Below are 19,272 nucleotides of genomic sequence, written 5' to 3' on the forward strand. Positions count from 1 at the left end.
TTCCTTCTATCCACATCAGTTAAGAGGAAAAATTTGGTGTTACCATCACCAAGCTTCAAACAATCACACATAGCCTTATGATACAAGTAGGCTTCCTCTTGAGCGATAAGAAAGCTATACTTCTGCCAAAGACTCTTCTAAGCCTCTGTTTGTTTTCACGTCACTCTAAATACGTGGATCAACATGAAGCAATAAATACTTGCTTTGTATTAATTTGTCATTTTTTATTGGCAAACATGGATCCTGAAGGCCAGTGGCAGAAACCGGACATCATCTAGGAGTCAATACCAATATTTTATTATTTATTTTTTTGGGAGGGCTACAATATATTTTTATATACAAATTTTGGAGTAGACCATGATACCTCCAATCCCCCTAATCCAAACATGCACTAAATCTTCTCAAGATAATCTTCTAGCTATGCTTAGCTTGTTATTTATGCCTTCGAACTTGGCCCACACCCTTGAAATAAATTCCCATAAAAAGATAGTTTCAATTCAGTTGCTTGTTCCTGAAACCTGTTAACAACTTTCATCCATCATTGTCAACATTCCAAACATAAGCACAAGATGATGAAAGGAGGGGTCAACCAACATCCTCCAAGGTCCATTTGAGAAGACCCCTTATTATCAGACTTAAGAGAGGGTAAATGAAAAATAGTTGAATCCATGTCACTACAAATTGCAAACCCCATGATCCAAACTCTCTCCTTAACCCTTCTCCCCCTTCCCAAGTGAAATTTAATCTTCAACAAAATGTTTTTTTATATAACATGCTTCTTTCCATCTCTTTCCGCTGTATCCAAACACGGCATTTTTACCTCACTTTCTCCTCATTTGTATCCGTTCGTACTCCTGTGTTTATTATATATTTCTTATCTGTTTCGCTCATCTGGACGTATAAAAGTTTGTATGACACTGGTTCTCTTACAATGAGATCATGTAACAGATTGTCGTACTAATGTTTTAAGTTGAATATACGTTACTGTGAGACCCCCTTATTATTTCCTTCTCCCCCGAGGCCCATTCTCATTTCCTTCTTCCTTACATTGCTAACCCTCTCCTCTCGCTCACTTCTCGTTGTACTTCTCTGAGGCTGACTTTGTGCTCTCTTGCTGGTGCTCCACTCAAATTCAAGGTACCGACTAGGTGATTCTCTTCTGGATCCAGACCGTGCGGAGCTTCTCATTTTTCTTCTTCTTCTTCGTTTTCCTTCTCGAAGCTCGAATCTTCAAGCTAAGGTAAGGGAAGCTAATTTCTTTTGCAGATTAATTGCTGAAAATGAGTTCTAGTAGCTCATTGTTGTTTGAACGTTGGATGATTTGAGCTGAGGTTGATGAAAATGGATTTTTCCGGGGTTTCGGGGTTTGAGTGAAAATTTGGGGATTTTCCTTGTTTGATGTTGCATGTTGAAAAAGCTGGTACTTTTGGGTTGTTTGATGAAAATGTGATGTTTTGGACTGTTTGCATGTGGATTTTTGGTTGATTCTTGCAGGTTTTGTGAAATTTTCGAATCTGGGGGCAGTTGCAGTTTGAATTTGCGCCGGGCTCAATTTAAAGTCGCGTCTCTGTTGAGTTTTGAGCCGGGCTTGATATTAGCGCGCCGGGCGTGAGTATTTTGAATGTTGTAGCCTTGGATGTTAGCTTTCCAATGGCGCTGGAATCACTCAAAAAGGAGTTTTAGAACTCTAGATGTGGCTGTTTTAGTGAAGAGGGGTCGAGCTGTCAGCTTTGGTTATAGCTGTTGCGGTTTTCATCATTTTTAACAAGGTAGATGAAGGAATTTGGACTTGGTGTCTTAATGAGAGTTGTAGAAAATTTGATTATCTTTCATATGAGATAAGGATGAGCATGGTAGGAGTAGTATAACTCCCGATGCGCTGTTTGTTGTGATGGTTGCCATTTCACATTTAGTGATTTGGTTAAGTTGAAAGTTGTTTTAGGTGCTTAGGTGTACTTTTGTTGTTTGGGTGAGTAATTGGACAAGATAGATGAGTTGTAAATAAGATGGTTGGGTCGTATTAGGTGTTGATCATGTTGTTTTAAGCGGTTAGTGATGAATTATTATTGAGCTGAATGATGATGTTGATGTGATGCGCTGAGCGCGGCCCTTGTCGCGCCGGGCGTGAGACTCCTTGGGAGTCTCTGCCTTGTGGGCGCTGGGCGCAATTGGTATTGCGCCAGGCGTGAGTGAGCCTTGGGCTCTCTGGCTGGGTCCCGCCGGGCGCGGGCATGCTTGCGCTGGGCGCGCTTGCCCCCTGGTGCTCTCTGGTTGCACTGCGCTGGGCGCAACCACGAGTGTGCCGGGCGCGGGGATGTGACTTCACTAATGGATGTTAGAGGTTGTTTATGTTGAGTTTAAGGAGAAGCTGTTGATTATGATGTGATGACTAGCTGAAATTGCTGTTTGATGATGTTGAGCTGTGTTAGGTGTATGTTGCTATAAGATGCTTAGATGTACTGTAAGACGATAGGCTGTGCTGATTAATGTTGCCAATGTTGTATGATGAAAAGTTGTGTTGTGCGGTATGTTGTTAATGATGTAACGCTGGGTTGTGCTATGTGATGCTAATGCTAAACTTTATTATTTGAGTCGAACTGAATTATAGGCTGATCATTTTTGAATTTTGCTGTGATTGCTGAGCTGAGATGAAATTGATAAATAAGTTGTGCTGACTAGATGTAAATGTTGAAAGATGATGTTAAGCTGTAATAGATGTGTCTTGCTATGCTGAGCTGGGCTGTTATTGATGATTTTAAATGCTAATTTATAATATGGTTGTACTCTAGAATGATGAGCTGAGTTGTGAGTAGTAAGCTGTGTCGAATACTACTTGGCTGTGCTGTATGCTGATTTTGCTGTGCTGTGTTGTGAGCTGTTTTGTTGTGCTGTTTATTGCTGAGATGTATGCTGTGTTTAGCCACTAGTGTGGTGCTGTTATAGCCGCTATGTCGGTGCTGTTAGCCACTATCGTGGTGCTGTAATAACCGCTAGCTGGTGCTGATGTGTGCCTAGTAGAGAGGCCATTATAGCCACTTGAGGTGGTGCTGATGATTGCCGCTAGGCGGTGCTGTTATAACCACTTGAGGTGGTGCTGTTGTTGCTGTTCTACAGTGTTGATGTAGCCACATCGTGGTGCTGGTATTGATGCGTGATATAAGCTGTGCAGATGAGCTGATACTCATAATGATGAAATTTAATTACATTACTATGTATCTATTTGTATGCTGATTTTTAATTACACTAGCTTACCCTTTCACTTTTTTTTTTCCATGGTGTTTGGACTGCGATGATCATACTGTGTATGGGAGCAGAACAGGAATAGGTGGGCGTCTAGTGGTGAGTCTCCGGCGGACCTTGGAGCTGTTTTGCTTGTGTGGATATTTTGCTGGTAGCTACTTGGGATAGTAGCATTTGGTTGTAATTTTCTTTGGTACACTTTAACCCTAGTCAGACTAGAACTTTGTATATTTATATATTCTAGATCCTATATTTATATACTTGTTCTATCTGTCTGGAGTTTCTAGTGTGCGATGCCGTGTGTAGTAACTAGTCGGGTCGTTACAATTACCATTCACAGGGACGGACACCTGTGATAACACCCTACACGATCGAACCCAAGCTGAAACGGGTTATTTATTTTAGTATTCCACTATATATAATATGCTGTCCTATAAGAAATAAAATCTTAAATTAGTCCTCAAAATTATTATATAATTAAAGATTATAATTTCTGAATTTTTTAAAAGGCCCCATTAAACTTTTACTTCACAAAAACTTGACCATTTTAGCTAGCTATCACTTTATTTTAGCCATTCTACAAACAATGATGACGTTTTTATTTATTTATTGAAATTGTAATGACAAGGTTTGAACATAACACTAAAATCATGATAGGAGATTTTTTTTTCCATCTATATCTAAAACATAATTGTTAAAAATAGTTAAAATCTATTTGATTATTTATAAAGGTTTTTGAAAATATTTATGAGATTTTTAAGAATTAAAGATTTTTATGTTTAATTACAAAGTATATTTTTGGATATACAAATATTTTTCATAAAAATATCATTTATTAAAATAATATCATCAAATATATTTTATTACTTAAATTTTACTATAAATATGAATTAAATTATTTTAAAAAATTAAAATTATTTAAATACAGGATTCAATAAAATAATTAAAGAAAGAAAATGTTACATGATAAAGACTTTTTTTTTTAATATACTATTTTTTTTATTTAAATAACCTAAACTCAAATATATTTACCTAAATATACCACTTAGTTTTTTAGGTGAGAAATCGGTTACTGGGTAACTGATTTCTCAAAAGGATTTTTGCAAATTTTTGAAAAATCCCTTTGAGAAATCGGTTACCCAATAACCGATTTTTCAATGGGCCATTTTTTTTTTTCGTTTTGTGTTTTGTGTTTTTTTTTTTGAATTTTTTTTTCTAGATTTGTAATTTTATTTTTTTCGTATTTTAATTTTAAATTTTCAGATTTTTTAAATTTTTTTAGTAATTCTAAATAAAATAAATTAGTTAAGTTTTTAGAATAAGAATAAATAATGAAATAAATATTAATTTAAATTTATTAAAAAAAAAAGATAAAATATTTATTTAAAATAATAGTAAACAAAATACAACATTTGGAAGGTTTGATGACATTTTAAGTTTGGTGACTTGAACTCCCTTAACGATAAGCAAGGACGGAGCCAAGGGGGGACCTACGGGTGCCACGGCCCCCCCAACAATTTTAATTTTTTTTTATATACATATATATTACTATATGGCACCTCCTATTTTTAATATAAACTCATATGTATAATTAAATGAATAACCCAAATTTATTTTTTTATTCAACTTTTGGACTTCTGGTACGGCCTGCTATGTGGTATCACTTTGGAATTTTTTTTTTTTTAAAAAAATGTAGCGCCTCATTTGATCATTCCAATTCTCGGCCCCCCAGTATTGAAATCCTGGCTCCGTCCCTGACGATAAGGACATTTCTTCTTTGAGTGACCTACATTTCTGCACAGAGAACATTTTCTTGGTTGTCCTGATTCAACCATATCCATTTCAGTGTGTATTCTGGATGACTTTGGACGACCTTTTTTATTTCTAATTTTTTTCAGATTTGGTATGATTTGCGGTTCTTCACAATCCGGCCAATAAGATTCATTAGGCAGTTCACTAAATAATTTGTTATACACATTTGAAACATATTGTTTTGTGTATACCGGATCTATGTAAGATTTATAATCGTGGTGAACATGCTTACATGCAGTAACAACATGGGAGCATGACATGTGTAGCTTTTGGAATTTTCCACAGTCACACCAGTTGTCATGTAGTCTAACCGTGAAAGTTCCAGTAGGTCGTGTTTTCCTTGGGTTAATGGTCTCTTGCATCAGAAAACGTGTATTGACGATCAAATTCGAGGACATGATGACTATTTGCCTTTGATTCTGCATCTCTCATGGCCCTATTCACTATTTCCGTATAAACTTGGTCAGCCCTAAGTTTAGCATCGACTTCCTTCCCCCTTTGGATGAATAAGGCATTACATCTCTTATAAGTCGACATGATGATTGTAGAAATTGACAAATTTCTTATTTTTTTAAGAATGGAGTTAATTGCCTCATCCAAGTTGGTAGTCATGTGTCCCAATCGTCGTCCATCGTCCCATGCAAGAGTCCATTGTTCTTTTGGTATGGTGTTGAGCCATTCAATTACACCTTCAATTTTTGGTTCGCCCCTTAGCGTGTTGTAGTAGTAATTGAATCTTGGCTCAGTCATCCCATAAGCTGTGAAATCAGATTAGGAAAAAATAAACAATTTAGTAATGTTGAAATATGGTGAAACAAATTAAAGTAATTAATGATGCTAAGTAAGTACCCATATTGATGATTAATTTTTTCTGTTCTGTATTCTTGAAATGCCTCATGAAGTTTTGAGCTATATGGCGAATATAGAACACATGCACTGAATTCTCGGGTGTCCAACCACTGCCTTGTCTAGTGTAGGCATTTTTGATAGACTCGTGCCTGTCCGAAATTAAGCAAAGGTCATCTTGAGGGCAAACATGTCTTTTGAGATAATGTAGAAAGAAAAACCATGTTTCTACTGTTTCACCCTCAACAATTGTAAAGGCAATTGGAAAGATTTTGTTGTTACCGTCTTGAGCCACGACCACAAGGAGAGTTCCTTTGTATTTTCCATACAAGAATGTGCCATCAACTTGAACAATGGGTTTGCAGTATTTGAACCGATCGATACAAGGTTTAAATGTCCAAAATACTCTATGGAATTGAACATAATGATGAACCATCTCACCTTGTTGGTTGTATAGTGGCCTTGTTTGCTTCTCAACAACAAATCCATTAAGAAATCCACTCATGGCACTGAGCAACTTGGGTAAATCATGGTAAGATTGTTCCTAGTTACCATGTAAGTCTTCAATTGCCTTTTGTTTTGCCATCCAAGTTTTGCGATATGAGATCGTGTACCCTTCAGCACTTTTGATGTGTGCTATTATTGTTGGAATAGAAATGGATGGATCACTCTCCACCAAAGGAATAATACTTTTGCTAATATATACATAGCCAAGGTTAACATGATCTTGTGTAATAATAGGTGATGAACAAGAATGTTCACCTGATAGCTTACGAAGCTCCCATTTTTGGCTTTTAGTAATAAAAGCTACTATGCACCTCCAATCACATGTACTGTTAACACAGCGTGCAACAATTAATGTTGGTGACGATTTCTCCACCCTGTAATACAAACCTTTCTTTATATGGTATGCATTTAGAACATGTTAGACTTCCTCCTTTGTGTTGAAATTCATGCCTTGAAATAGGCTGTCAAGAGAGTACTCGACGTCAACATGGTCAAGTGCATGTTTATACTCTGGGTTGGTGAAATCTGTTTGCAAATCAACATTATGCATGTGTGAAGGAAAACTGAATGTGCTTACGTGCTGAGATTGTTGTACAAGACGATCTTGTTCATCTTGTTCATCGTCTTGTTGAAGTCTTGCATCATCTTCCCCCTCACTGAAAGGACCAACTTCTTCTTCAGGAACTCCAACTTCAGGGACTCCTTCCTGTTGATCTTCTTCCTAGTACAAAGCATTCATGCCTCTGCACAAAGCATTGATTTTTCTGACGCTCTGGGACAAAGCATTGATGACACTACATCAATGACACACTGCATCAATGACACTCTGCACAAAGCATTCATTTTTCTGACGCTCTGGTACAAAGCATTCATGACTTTGCACAAAGCATTTATTTTTCTGACGCTCTGGGACAAAGCATTGATGACACTGCATCAATGACACTCCGCACAAAGCATTAACTTTTTTGACGCTCTGGTACAAAGCATTCATGCCTCTGCACAAAGCATTGATTTTTCTGACGCTCTGGGACAAAGCATTAATGACACTGCATCAATAACACACTGCATCAACGACACTCTGCACAAAACATTAATTTTTCTGACGCTCTGGTACAAAGCATTCATGACTCTGCATAAAGCATTGATTTATCTGACGCTCTAGGACAAAGCATTGATGACACTACATCAATGAAACACTGCATCAGTGACACTCTGCACAAAACATTAATTTTTCTGACGCTCTAGTACAAAGCATTCATGACTTTGCACAAAGTATTTATTTTTCTGACGCTTTGGGACAAAGCATTGATGACATTGCATCAATGACACACTGCATCAATGACACTCTACACAAAGCATTAACTTTTTTGACACTCTGGTACAAAGCATTCATGCCTCTGCACAAAGCATTGATTTTTCTGACGCTCTGGGACAAAGCATTAATAACACTGCATCAATGACACTCTGCACAAAGCATTAATTTTTCTGATGCTCTGGTACAAAGCATTCATGACTCTGCACAAAGCATTGAATTATCTGACGCTTTAGGACAAAGCATTGATGACACTACATCAATGACACACTGCATCAATGACACACTGCATCAATGACACTCTGCACAAAACATTAATTTTTCTGACGCTCTGGTACAAAGTATTCATGACTCTGCACAAAGCATTGATTTATCTGACGCTCTGGGACAAAGCATTGATGACATTGCATCAATGACACTCTGCATCAATGACACTCTGCACAAAGCATTAATTTTTCTAACGCTCTCGGACAAAGCATTGATGAGTCTGCATTAACCATTAATTTTTTCCACTATATATGCACTACATACGATCCAACCCTAAACACACAACAAAAAATCAATTCTATTCAGCTATTGCACTATTGAATTTCGTTGCTATTGTTTTTCAAGAATGTCTTCTTCATCTTCAACTATGTTGTGGAAACAACACCTCCATAGGTCAAATGAAACTCATCTTATGGTAAGTTATTATACATTGCATAATGTTTACAACTAATATTATTCATTACTAACATTTCAATTCTACCATTTTCGTAGACAACAAGTGATCAAGTGATTCAATCTTACTATCATTCCATGCCTACACCTGACCCAAGAATTGAGAATTTGTTGGAGGTTGTTGGCTTTGGTGAGGTTGCGAAAATAAGACATTTTAAAATCGATGATTGTTTGATAACGTCTTTGATGGAGAGGTGAAGACCTGAGACACATACTTTTCACTTCCCAGTTGGTGAGTGCACGGTCACTTTGGAAGATGTCGCACTACAATTGGGTTTAAGGATTGACGAAAAACTAGTAACAGGACCAACTTTCTTTGACTGGATGAATTATGTTACGAGTTGTTAGGCTTCGTACCTCCGAAAGGGGAAGCTCTAGTTGGCTCAAGCATAAAACTAAAATGTTAAGAGACCATACAATTGCACTACCAGATGAACCCACTGAACAACAATTGCTCCAACATTGTAGAGCATATATCTTAGGATTGATCGGTGGTGTCATTATGCCAGACAAGTCAAGTAACAGAATTCACTTAATGTATTTACCATTATTGGCTGAATTGGAATGTGAAGGACGATATAGTTGGGGTTCTGCTTGTTTGGCACATTTGTACAGAGAAATGTGTAGGGCAATCTATCCATCCTTAAAGAAAATGGGTGAATGTTCTTTGCTTCTACAGTCTTGGGCTTGGTATCGCATGCCCTCAATCCAACCAAGAGTCCAACGGGATATTACATTTCCACTAGCATCGTGATTTGAATTAATTTTTATACCACTTTAATACATCGAACAAGTAAAATATTTAACCTAAAATTTTATAAATGTACAAATGTTTTAGGTGGTCAGGAAGAGGGCTAAGATTTTCAGGCACTCCCCATGGAGACTTACTTGGCTACAGATTAAGATATGACAACATGAACCATAACGAGGTAATACAATGTAAACTTCTCTCAAACATACTCTTTTATACTCAATTCATTCATACCTTAAACCTTTTTCTTTTCCAATTTCAATGGATGCCATATAGGGAATTTCAGTCCTCACTACCAACACGTGCTTATAAGGATTCTAGAATATGGATTGCTTGTACTGCTTTAACTTCATTTGCAGTTGTAGTCTGGCATCAAACTGATAGAGTCCAATTACAATTTGGATTATGGCAACCAATCCCCAATAAAGCTCATAATCTTGATAAAATGCACAAAATAGACATGAGAGGACATAGCGACACCAACTGGGCTGAACAACATGCAGACTGGATTTTCATTTGGAAAGACAGACGCAAACATGTTATTTTTAGGGAACCACTTCAGGGGCCTCTCCAACACACTCCGGAGTATTTACAATGGTTTCGTGCTAATTCTAAATTATTTCTTTGTAGCCAATATTCTTCATCACATGCATCCACTTCTAGTACATAACTCCCAACAACAACTGCAACAACATTCCCAATGGTTGGAGATAATCACCCACCTTATAGTGTGGAACAACATCCCCAGTCTTATCCATCATTTCATACGTACCATGAACAATTCATGTACACACCACCATCAACAACAACTCCAACAGGGCACTTCATGAGCAATCTTTTTGACGTCGACGTACACACGCCACAAAGTGCATATAATTACATACAAAGCATGAATTTCCCTTCATTTTTGTCTTATCACTCTGAGGTCGGTGGAAGTGGTTCATCAAATCCAGTCACCCATACTATTAATATAGAACATGACGAGGACCAAGTTGAACCACAACAACCACGCATTGGTCGTTGAAACCCAACAAGAAACCGACAACCTCCAAGGTGTGGAACGGGTGGGCATATACATCATTAAAGTTGGATTGTAATTTACTGGATTGTAATTTTGTTGTTCTTTTTTATTCGATCTCCTATTCCATTGTTGTATTTTATTTTTATTTCAAGTTGTTCATCTCAATTAATGTTTTTATCTAAAATTATCATTTATCATAATATTTTCATTTTTATATATTCTATTTAAAATTAATTTTATTCAATTTTATTCTTTAAATTTTATTTTAAATACATTTTTATAATCTAAAATAAAAAGAATAACTAAATTAATTTTTTAAAATTTCATTATAATTTTTTTTAAAATCTAAATATTTTAAACTGAAAAACTAAAAAAAAATACAAATCTGGAAAATAAATATTTCAAAAATCAAAAAAAAAAACACAAAACACAAAACGAAAAAAAAAAATGGCCCATTAAGAAATCGGTTACTGAGTAACCTATTTCTCAAAGGGACTTTTCAAAAATTTGCAAAAATCTTTTTGAGAAATCGGTTACCAGTAACTGATTTCTCACCCAAAAATCTAAGTGTATATTTAAGTAAATATATTTGAATTTAGATTATTTAAATAAAAAAAATGATATATTAAATAAAAAAGTCCATAATAAATGAGAAGAAAAAATATAATATAAAAAAGAAAAAGAAATAAAGATATAAGAGAGAGGGGGTGGAGAAAGGAAGAGAGACAGAGTGAAACTGAAAGAAAAAAGAAAAAAGAGAAATAAGAGAAAGGGAAAGAAAGAGAAGAGGGAGGAGGGGAGTGAGAGTGAAATTTTCACTCTCCAAAATAATAATTTTGAGAAAATATGTTAAAAATAATTTTCAGAAAACTACATTTCCAAAATAAAAAAATATAAATGATTATCAATCATGAAAAATCAAAATTCTTGATTTAAAATTTTTAAAGAAGTAAAATCATTTCACGTGTCAAACGCGATTAAGAGTTATAAAATCTCGTAGACTTGCTTGTCTGAAGGTAAGCTATGATACAGTTTAAATACATACATCCCTTCAAACGTAATATAAATTAGATTAAAAAAGGGCATATTGATATTAAATGTTTTACAGTCAACTCCTTTCAATGACAACCAAGGCACGAGAAGAAGTATGCAATGACCGCTCAATTGTGATAACAAATTCAATTCTTAGTGTATGGGGAAAACATTTAAGGATAAATTAAAATTCAAATAAAACTCAATAACTTGATTTAGAAAAGATTGTGATTTCTAATTAAATCAATGAATAATAGTGTTATATAGGGGTATTAAGAAGTGTCGGTAACAATTCTCCTATGCATAAATCGTAACACACGTCTTATTCAGACGAATAAAATTGTAAATCCGTCACCGGTATTTCTTCTTAACAAGACCACTCTGTAATTGAGAACTATAAATTACAATCACCACGGGAATTTTAATACGAAAAAACAAATGACCAACACAAGGGTATTTTAATACAGCAATTGCAGTGGAGTTCTTTCTCTCACCACCTTCTAGCACTGCCTCAGGAGCTCCACAAGCTTTATGCCTGGCTTCGCCATAGCTCAAACACTTCCTTCTAACCAGCCATTTTCCAGTATAAAAAAGTCCACAACCTAAACTCATTATCACATCGTTGTAATCTAACAACCATATTTTTGGAAAAAGTGAGGAAGAACATGGAAGCTGGCCCCATCCCCAAAATCATGCACACTATCATTTTAATTCAGCGACTAACTTTCGAATAGAGAGAAACTTAACTTCGTTACCTGTTGACCATGTTGAAAATAAAAATAACTTTGACTTGATTAATTTTTCTACAACAGCTACCAATTGCTTCGCGAATCAATGCACCCAAAGTTTTTCGGAGCATTTCCTGGCGTAAGAATCAAATGTAGGAGAAAAGAAAACAGAACTCAATAGGCCCCAATCAGTATTGTTAAATAGCCACTACATTCAAGGTTGTGCAACTATAGTGGCATGTCAATTTTTATTTGCTTACAACTTATATTTTAAATTGATATATATATATATATATATATATATATATATATATATATATATATTGTATATCTTAACTGTTATGCAACTTCCGCTGTTTTGAGAGACGCTATCAACTATGTGATATAGCAGATAACTGGCTTTCCGCCATTTTCCGCAATCTGCAATTGATAACACCGGTCCAATTAAATGAGACAACAAATCAATACTCTCGCATCTTCGTTAACTTAAGAACTATATTTTGGTTAAGGAGAATGAAGCATTGCCGCAAAATGAGAAAGAACATGGAAGCTACTCCCGCCCCAAAAAACACTTGAACACAACATTTTATTTCGGGAACTAACTTACAAATTGAGAAACTTTACAACGGTACCTGGCCCATGTTGAAATTGAAAATCCCTTTCACTTGATTTATTTTTCTACAACATCTACCAACTGCTTGGCGAACCAATGCACCCAAAGATGTTAGGAGCATTTCCTGTTGTAAAAATCAAATGTGGGAGAAATAACAGAACTCGAAAGCCCCCCGGTTAAATGGGCCAGCAATCAGAATAAGAACAAACCGTAGCCAAAATTGGAAATAGATGATGGCACAGGATAAAGACGTACCATAGCAAAAATCCATCACTTATTACTAGTTGTCCTGAAATATATGTACATTGTTTTGACCAGCTAAAGAGGATACATTTGAGTTTCAGTCAAGAAAAAAAAAATCAGGTGTAATTCCATACCTTCTCAGGTCTATACATCAATCTGCCGCTTCTAATTTTATAACAAACAAGAGCCTAATGAAGTCCATTATCCTGTTCCTTGCAATCATATCATTCTTTGTATATGATCATTAACAAGGTAAGACAATGTTGGAAACAAAGTAAAAATAGTATTGTTCTTGGTATTTCATGCATCCTGCAAGTGTACCTGACCTAGCACTGCCAAGAAGGAAAAATAGGCTTGAAGTCAGATTTGGGAAGTGGGGCTTCATGGAACCAATCATGAAGGAGGGCATCTTCAGCAGTTATCCTCTGCAATAAGTAATAAAGAAATTATATATATCCAGTTTCCTGTCAAAGAAAACCAATCAGAATTTATTCCATGAACAATATATATACCTTTTCAGGGTCATAAGTTAGAAGGTTCTTCAACAAGTCAAATCCCAGCTCAGATAAAACTGGCAAACCAGTGAATGATGTGGCTGGAAACTTCTTCCTTAGCATATTATACCTGAAATATCAATAACTTAAAGAGTCAAACAGTTGAAAAGTATAAAACCATCACCACCCATAACATTAGAATTCTAACTAAGAAAAAGAACACAGGCTTACGGTTGCTTAACAAATTTTGCTTTAGCCCCAGGTAATTTGGATAATCCTGGCCAAATTTTCTCATGTGGGGTACCCAAGGTTCGAAAAATCTACACAGTTAACAAACAAAGAGAAGTGTTACAAGGACAGCAGATTCATCACATAATATAGATGATTGTGAATAAAAAAAGTAATATACGAGTGATTTCAGTAGTAATAACCTTATCAAGTTGTTCCAGCTCACTTTTACCCCTGAATAGAGGCTCCTTGGCAATTAATTCAGCCATTATGCAACCCACTGACCACATGTCAATAGCTGTTGAGTATTCTTTAGAACCCAGCAAAAGTTCAGGTGCTCTGCACAAACCAATACACCATTCATGAGTTTGAGGCATATACTTCTCTCTACCAGTATAATTGAAATTTGCAAAAAACTAAACCAGATATATCTATAGAGATAATGTTAATGAAAACTATAATAATTTTATAATATAATGCTACTCACCTGTACCATAGAGTAACCACAACAGGAGTATATGGCTTTAGAGGGCTTCCATATTGCCTTGACAATCCAAAGTCGCATATTTTAAGCTCCCCGTCATGGTTCAGCAGAATGTTAGATGACTTCAAATCCCTATGGATAACCCAATTATCATGGAGATACTTGACACCTTCAAGAAGTTGCCTAATCAAGGATTTAATTTCACCCATGCTGAAGGGCTGCTTCTTGGCCTCCATCATCCCCTTAAGGTCAGACTCCATGTACTCCATTACCATAAAAGTACCATCAAAATCATCAACTACTACTTCTTTAACATTCACAATGGAGGGATGATTAAAAGACAAAAGAATGTTTATTTCCCTCAAGGATGACAAAGGAAAGCCATCCCTCTCTATGTTCATTTTCACCTTCTTCAATGCAACTACTTCTCCAGTCTTCTTATCCCTAGCTTTATAGACAATGCCATAAGTTCCTTCATTTATTTTCTTAATCATCTCAAACTCGCACACACTTCTGCAACTCTGAAGCATGTTTATATTTCTCTGCGCGTGCATCAAACTACCACTCTCATCCGAATCTGACGAAGAATCACTAAAATTACTTTGTTCCTCAACATCAACCATGGAGACAACTAAATCCTTTTCGGAATCGGTGTCATCAGTAGAAGGACCCAGATAAAAATCTCTTCCACTGCTTCCTGATGATCTAGTGACTGTGCTCTCCGAACATCCACTGCCATCATGGGATTCAACAAGTTCAGGACTGGAGCTCAATTTGCCATGCTTGCGTTGATCATCAGCACCCATCGGTGAGGGAGCATCACAAGCCCATCTTGACTTTTTGATGGTCCATCCTTGCACATCATTCTCTTCCTCCACATCGGGTTTAAAGCTTCGGGGCAACACATCAGAAGAATCTGGTGAAGACTCCTCCATAACATCCCCACCATAAACACGATTAGCTCCAGGACTGGTCGGAAGAGAAGCACGAGAGAGAGACAGATCAGCAATTTGCGAGATCCTACTCTTTGAAGCAGTCCTTCCCTCCCCCTCTGCTAGGTCCCACACAATTGGAGAAAACTTCCTTTTCTTCTCTGGCGGTGGCAAACCATATGAGTGCTCATATTCCCCATGCTCTTCAACACAGATCTCACCGGGCTCTGTCTCCTCTTTTCCACCATGAAACCCACTCTCTCCGGAACGAACGAAGTGATGGCTGCGATATCCACAACCTTCCACGGCCAAAGAGCCATTCTTAAAGTGATCAAGCACCTTGGTGGAACTATAATAGAACGAGTCTCTCTTCAGAGAAACACTTTTTCGCCCTGCCGCCATGTGATTGACAAGCACAAGTCCTCTCAATAAGCAATTAAGAACCGAAGAAAAATGTATGTCAAACCGAAACCCTCAAAATCCCCAAATTTCCAAACCCTAATCCTCCCAAAAAAAAAGATACAGAACAGGGATTCAAGTTCTTTTTTCAATGATTCACACAACCCTAATCAATCGAACAAACAGTAATAATATTTTGTTTTTCCTGGATACAATGAAGAGCGAACCGATGGAAAAGGAAAACAAAAGAGGGAAACAAAGAAGAAAGCAAACAGGCAAAGAAAAGAGGAAGAAAGAGAGGATGATGGAAACCCTAAAGGTGGCAGCGTCTGGGTAGGGTTCAGAGGTATCGAATGGCCTTACCGACGACGAAGAAAGCGAAAGCAGAGGATAGACACGAGAGAAGCCGCCTCCTTTGACGCGTATGGTGTGAGAGAGAATCAATTAGGGTTTCCCACCTAAATAATAAACACCTTTCTAACCGATTGTCGGCGATACCTTCAATTATTTGGTGGATTTCACGCGTTTTGACAGATTTTTTTTGCCCAATTCTCTTTTTAAATATCTTTTTTGTTTTTGTAGAGATCTTGCAATCGAGGAGTATTAAATGTTAAATACCATATTGAATTAAATATATCTGCTGATAAATAACCTAAATTATATTTACTAGTAAAGATGAGCTACTTTGTAACTCTATTAGATATAAAATAAAATAAAAATTAAATAATAAATATATATTAATTTAATATTATAATTAGTTAATTAATTTTAAGTCTAAATTTTAATAAAAATATTATTTTTTTTAATTTTTTAAAATGAAAAAATATAATAATCAATAAAATATAAAGATCAATATGGTTACTAAAAAGAATATCTCTTCTATATATTAATATATGATTTTAATTTTGATAAAAATATTATTTTATTTAATTTTTTTAAAATAAAAAGATATAATAGTCAATAAAATGTGAAGATCAAGAAAATTATTAAAAGGAGTATCCTTTTTATATATTAATTAAAATTTGAGCGGTATAAATAAATTTATTATCTCAATATATTAATCTTTTTTATCATCTCAATATACAGTTTATTTTGGGAATTTTATATATTTATAATATTATCTGGATCTGTTTTTTCATTAAAAAAATAGTAAAAGAATTATATTTTGTACTTCTATATAATTTATTTTCAAAAAATTATATAAGTAGTAAGTGAATGTAAATATAATCATTGATAAAAAATATCAGTGTAAAAACAAATTAGTGTAAAAATGAGAAAAAAAATATAAAAATATTTAAAGACAAAATCATCTTAATAAAAAGTAGTTCGGTTGAAAGTGTCTTTTTATATATTGTTATACATTTATATAAATGTTATAGACATTAGGATTTATTTTTTTCATTAAGTTGCGTGTTTTTTTCCTATAAATCTCGTACCTTTTATATTTTTTTATTCTTTGTAAATATTACTAGTATTATTTGGACTTGATCGTTTTTAATTTTAATTTTTAAGGCATCATTTAAAATTAATAGATTTTTTAAAATAAAATTAGTAGATAGAGATTATGTGATTTTAGTTAAATGATTTATAATTGAATTAAGATATATTTTTATAGTGTAAAGATATTTTATATAATTATTAATATATAATTATAAATTATTATATCATTAGTTTTAATGATTGAAAGTCACATTTTAAAACAAATTTTTATTTTTATTTTAATTACTTAATAATAAAAATCATTGAACTTGAATATTAAATTGAGATTTCGAAAGTTATGTATTTTAAAACTATATGAATAGAATTATTTTTTAGATTTTTTAAATGAATTGTTGTTAATATTTTGTAATTTTAATTTTGATGGATTTATAAGGACAAAATTATTTTTCAAAAAATTGAAAGTTTTTTAATGTATTAGAAAATGTAAAGATAAAATAAATAAAAATTATATTTTAATATATAAGATATTTATGACATCAGCCAACAAAAAGGAAGTAATTGAGGAATGTTATTCTTTCAAACTTGGAGGGATTAACTATGCATTACACTATGTTTGGCTAAGAAATCAACACACAAAATAACTTTCTAGATGTAATGTTTAATGCTATTGATTCAGTTTAAAGAAGCAAAAGTGATTAATCCTCTTTGTAAGCGTGTATTATGAATGAAAAATATCGACATTTTTCTTTTTTAACTTCAAGATTCTAATAGAATTTTGTTCACAAATAAGGTTGTGAATATTATCATGCCAAGCATTCTAAAGCCTATGAAAGATACCTAGCATTTTTTTTAGGCCGATAAAGACTATACAACAACCCAAAAAACCTAAAATTCTTTGTTTATTATGATCACAAATTATATCTTTAAACCTAACATCTCTCTAAGTTTTCCATTGAAGTATTGTTGATGTTCAATTTCATAAGATCTAGAAATACTCTTATTGTCTCCCATTTATTTATTTAGATGAATGTTGAAGCAAATAAATGTCATATAATAAGAGCATTTATAACGATCTTCATAGGCAACCAAGCTTGTTCTTGTGCCTTATGTTGAATAATCAGAGTTAAAATTTTCACACAATTAAAATATTTGAATAAACAATAGTAAAATTACTATAATTTTCCAATCTTTTAGCATATAATTGATATTAACTTCAAGTATTTCTAAATAACATTTTCCCATACATTTTAAGTTATAATAGCATTTGTTCATTAACATCCATTTCAAATTATGGTGCTCATTAACTATTATCATTGAAAATTATTCATTTATCAATTCAATTGAAAATTTTTTAAAACAATTATTTTTTATGAATAAAATTATGTAATGTTATACATACTAACATAAATTTAACTCGTGTTTTAATTAAAAATGAAATTTTTGATTTAAAAATTGCAAAGTGTGACTGAGAAATATCAAATATTTTCTAGATCACATTTTTTAAGGATACATTAAAAATATTGAACAATTCATTTCTATTTTGAGAGTATTTACTTATTACAATGACTGACAAAATCTTTTGAAGATAGGGCTTGCTTATAGGTTGCATAAGTAGTGGTTTCATAGCCCTATAGCCTTGATAGGGGAGTAAGGCTTTGATTACTTATGACAGTTGGGACCATGTTCTAGAAAGCATGAAGAACTAGATATGGCAGACTATCACGTTATGAAATATTAACTTTGTATATATAATTGTTGTTAATTAATTATTGAACATTTACTAACAAAATTGTTATATATGCAACTCACTTATGACACATCAAAGGAGGATGTTGCCAACAAGGCATCATTAGAGGCGTAACTATACATTGAGAACACCCCAAAGCAATTGGTGGCCATAGGTAAGTTGGGATCAACCATCCAACACTAGGTGATTCTAGATGATATGGTGTGGGTAGAGGAATAAAGGCACTAAGATGAAGCAACATTTGATAAACCAATTCAAACTAGGAGAACAGGAGATGTACTTAGCACCTTGTTTGATTGAAAATTACTTGTATTATATTTTATTTAAAGTTCATGGTAACTTAGTAATTTCTAACACTATTGCTAAATACAGTCTACATTGACAACTCGTTATAATTATGAGACAAATTGTTATAGTTCTCTCGTGTTCATTATACAAGAAAACTATTGATATACTTATCAGACACCTCATTGATTTGTAAGTATCTACTTTCAATCTTGTAATTTATTTTTCTTTTTATAATTTAATAAACCAAATAATAATTCCATTGTTTAACTATTTTTGATTTATCATTCATTTTTATAGGTCTTTGGATGCAAGCTAGGGCCAATTTTAAGGATAATTTGGATGTGCATCTGCTTTAGGGCCATCACTAAGATGAACCCAAATTTTTTTTGACAAAAATTATATAATTTTGAGATAAATTTTTATATTATTTTAGAC

General features: G+C 34.1%; 2 protein-coding genes across 4 annotated transcripts; both read right to left on the minus strand.

The window, feature by feature from the left end:
• Positions 1–5,397: 5,397 nt before the first annotated feature.
• On the minus strand, positions 5,398–6,403 carry LOC109800052 (uncharacterized). Its single transcript, XM_020360733.1, has 2 exons — positions 5,902–6,403; positions 5,398–5,810 (listed from the first exon to the last, which is right to left on the minus strand). The coding sequence occupies exons 1-2, from the start codon at positions 6,401–6,403 to the stop codon at positions 5,398–5,400; spliced, it is 915 nt and encodes a 304-aa protein (XP_020216322.1).
• Positions 6,404–11,521: 5,118 nt separating this feature from the next.
• LOC109800075 (Protein kinase superfamily protein) lies at positions 11,522–15,836 on the minus strand. Of its 3 annotated transcripts, none has more exons than XR_014434128.1 (6): positions 14,035–15,836; positions 13,751–13,886; positions 13,551–13,639; positions 13,338–13,449; positions 12,960–13,250; positions 11,522–12,871 (listed from the first exon to the last, which is right to left on the minus strand). XR_014434128.1 is itself a non-coding variant. In XM_083075437.1 (5 exons), the coding sequence occupies exons 1-5, from the start codon at positions 15,363–15,365 to the stop codon at positions 13,152–13,154; spliced, it is 1,767 nt and encodes a 588-aa protein (XP_082931563.1). In that variant the 5' UTR covers positions 15,366–15,836; the 3' UTR covers positions 11,522–13,151. The 3 variants fall into 3 exon arrangements, 1 of the variants encoding a protein (XP_082931563.1); XR_014434127.1 differs by having other exon boundaries at positions 11,522–12,389; positions 12,602–13,250; XM_083075437.1 differs by having other exon boundaries at positions 11,522–13,250.
• Between the last annotated feature and the right edge of the window lie 3,436 nt (positions 15,837–19,272).

The sequence above is a fragment of the Cajanus cajan genome, chromosome 5 (assembly GCF_000230855.2).
Source record: "Cajanus cajan strain Asha chromosome 5, NIPB_CcT2T_4, whole genome shotgun sequence".
NCBI lineage: Eukaryota > Viridiplantae > Streptophyta > Magnoliopsida > Fabales > Fabaceae > Cajanus > Cajanus cajan.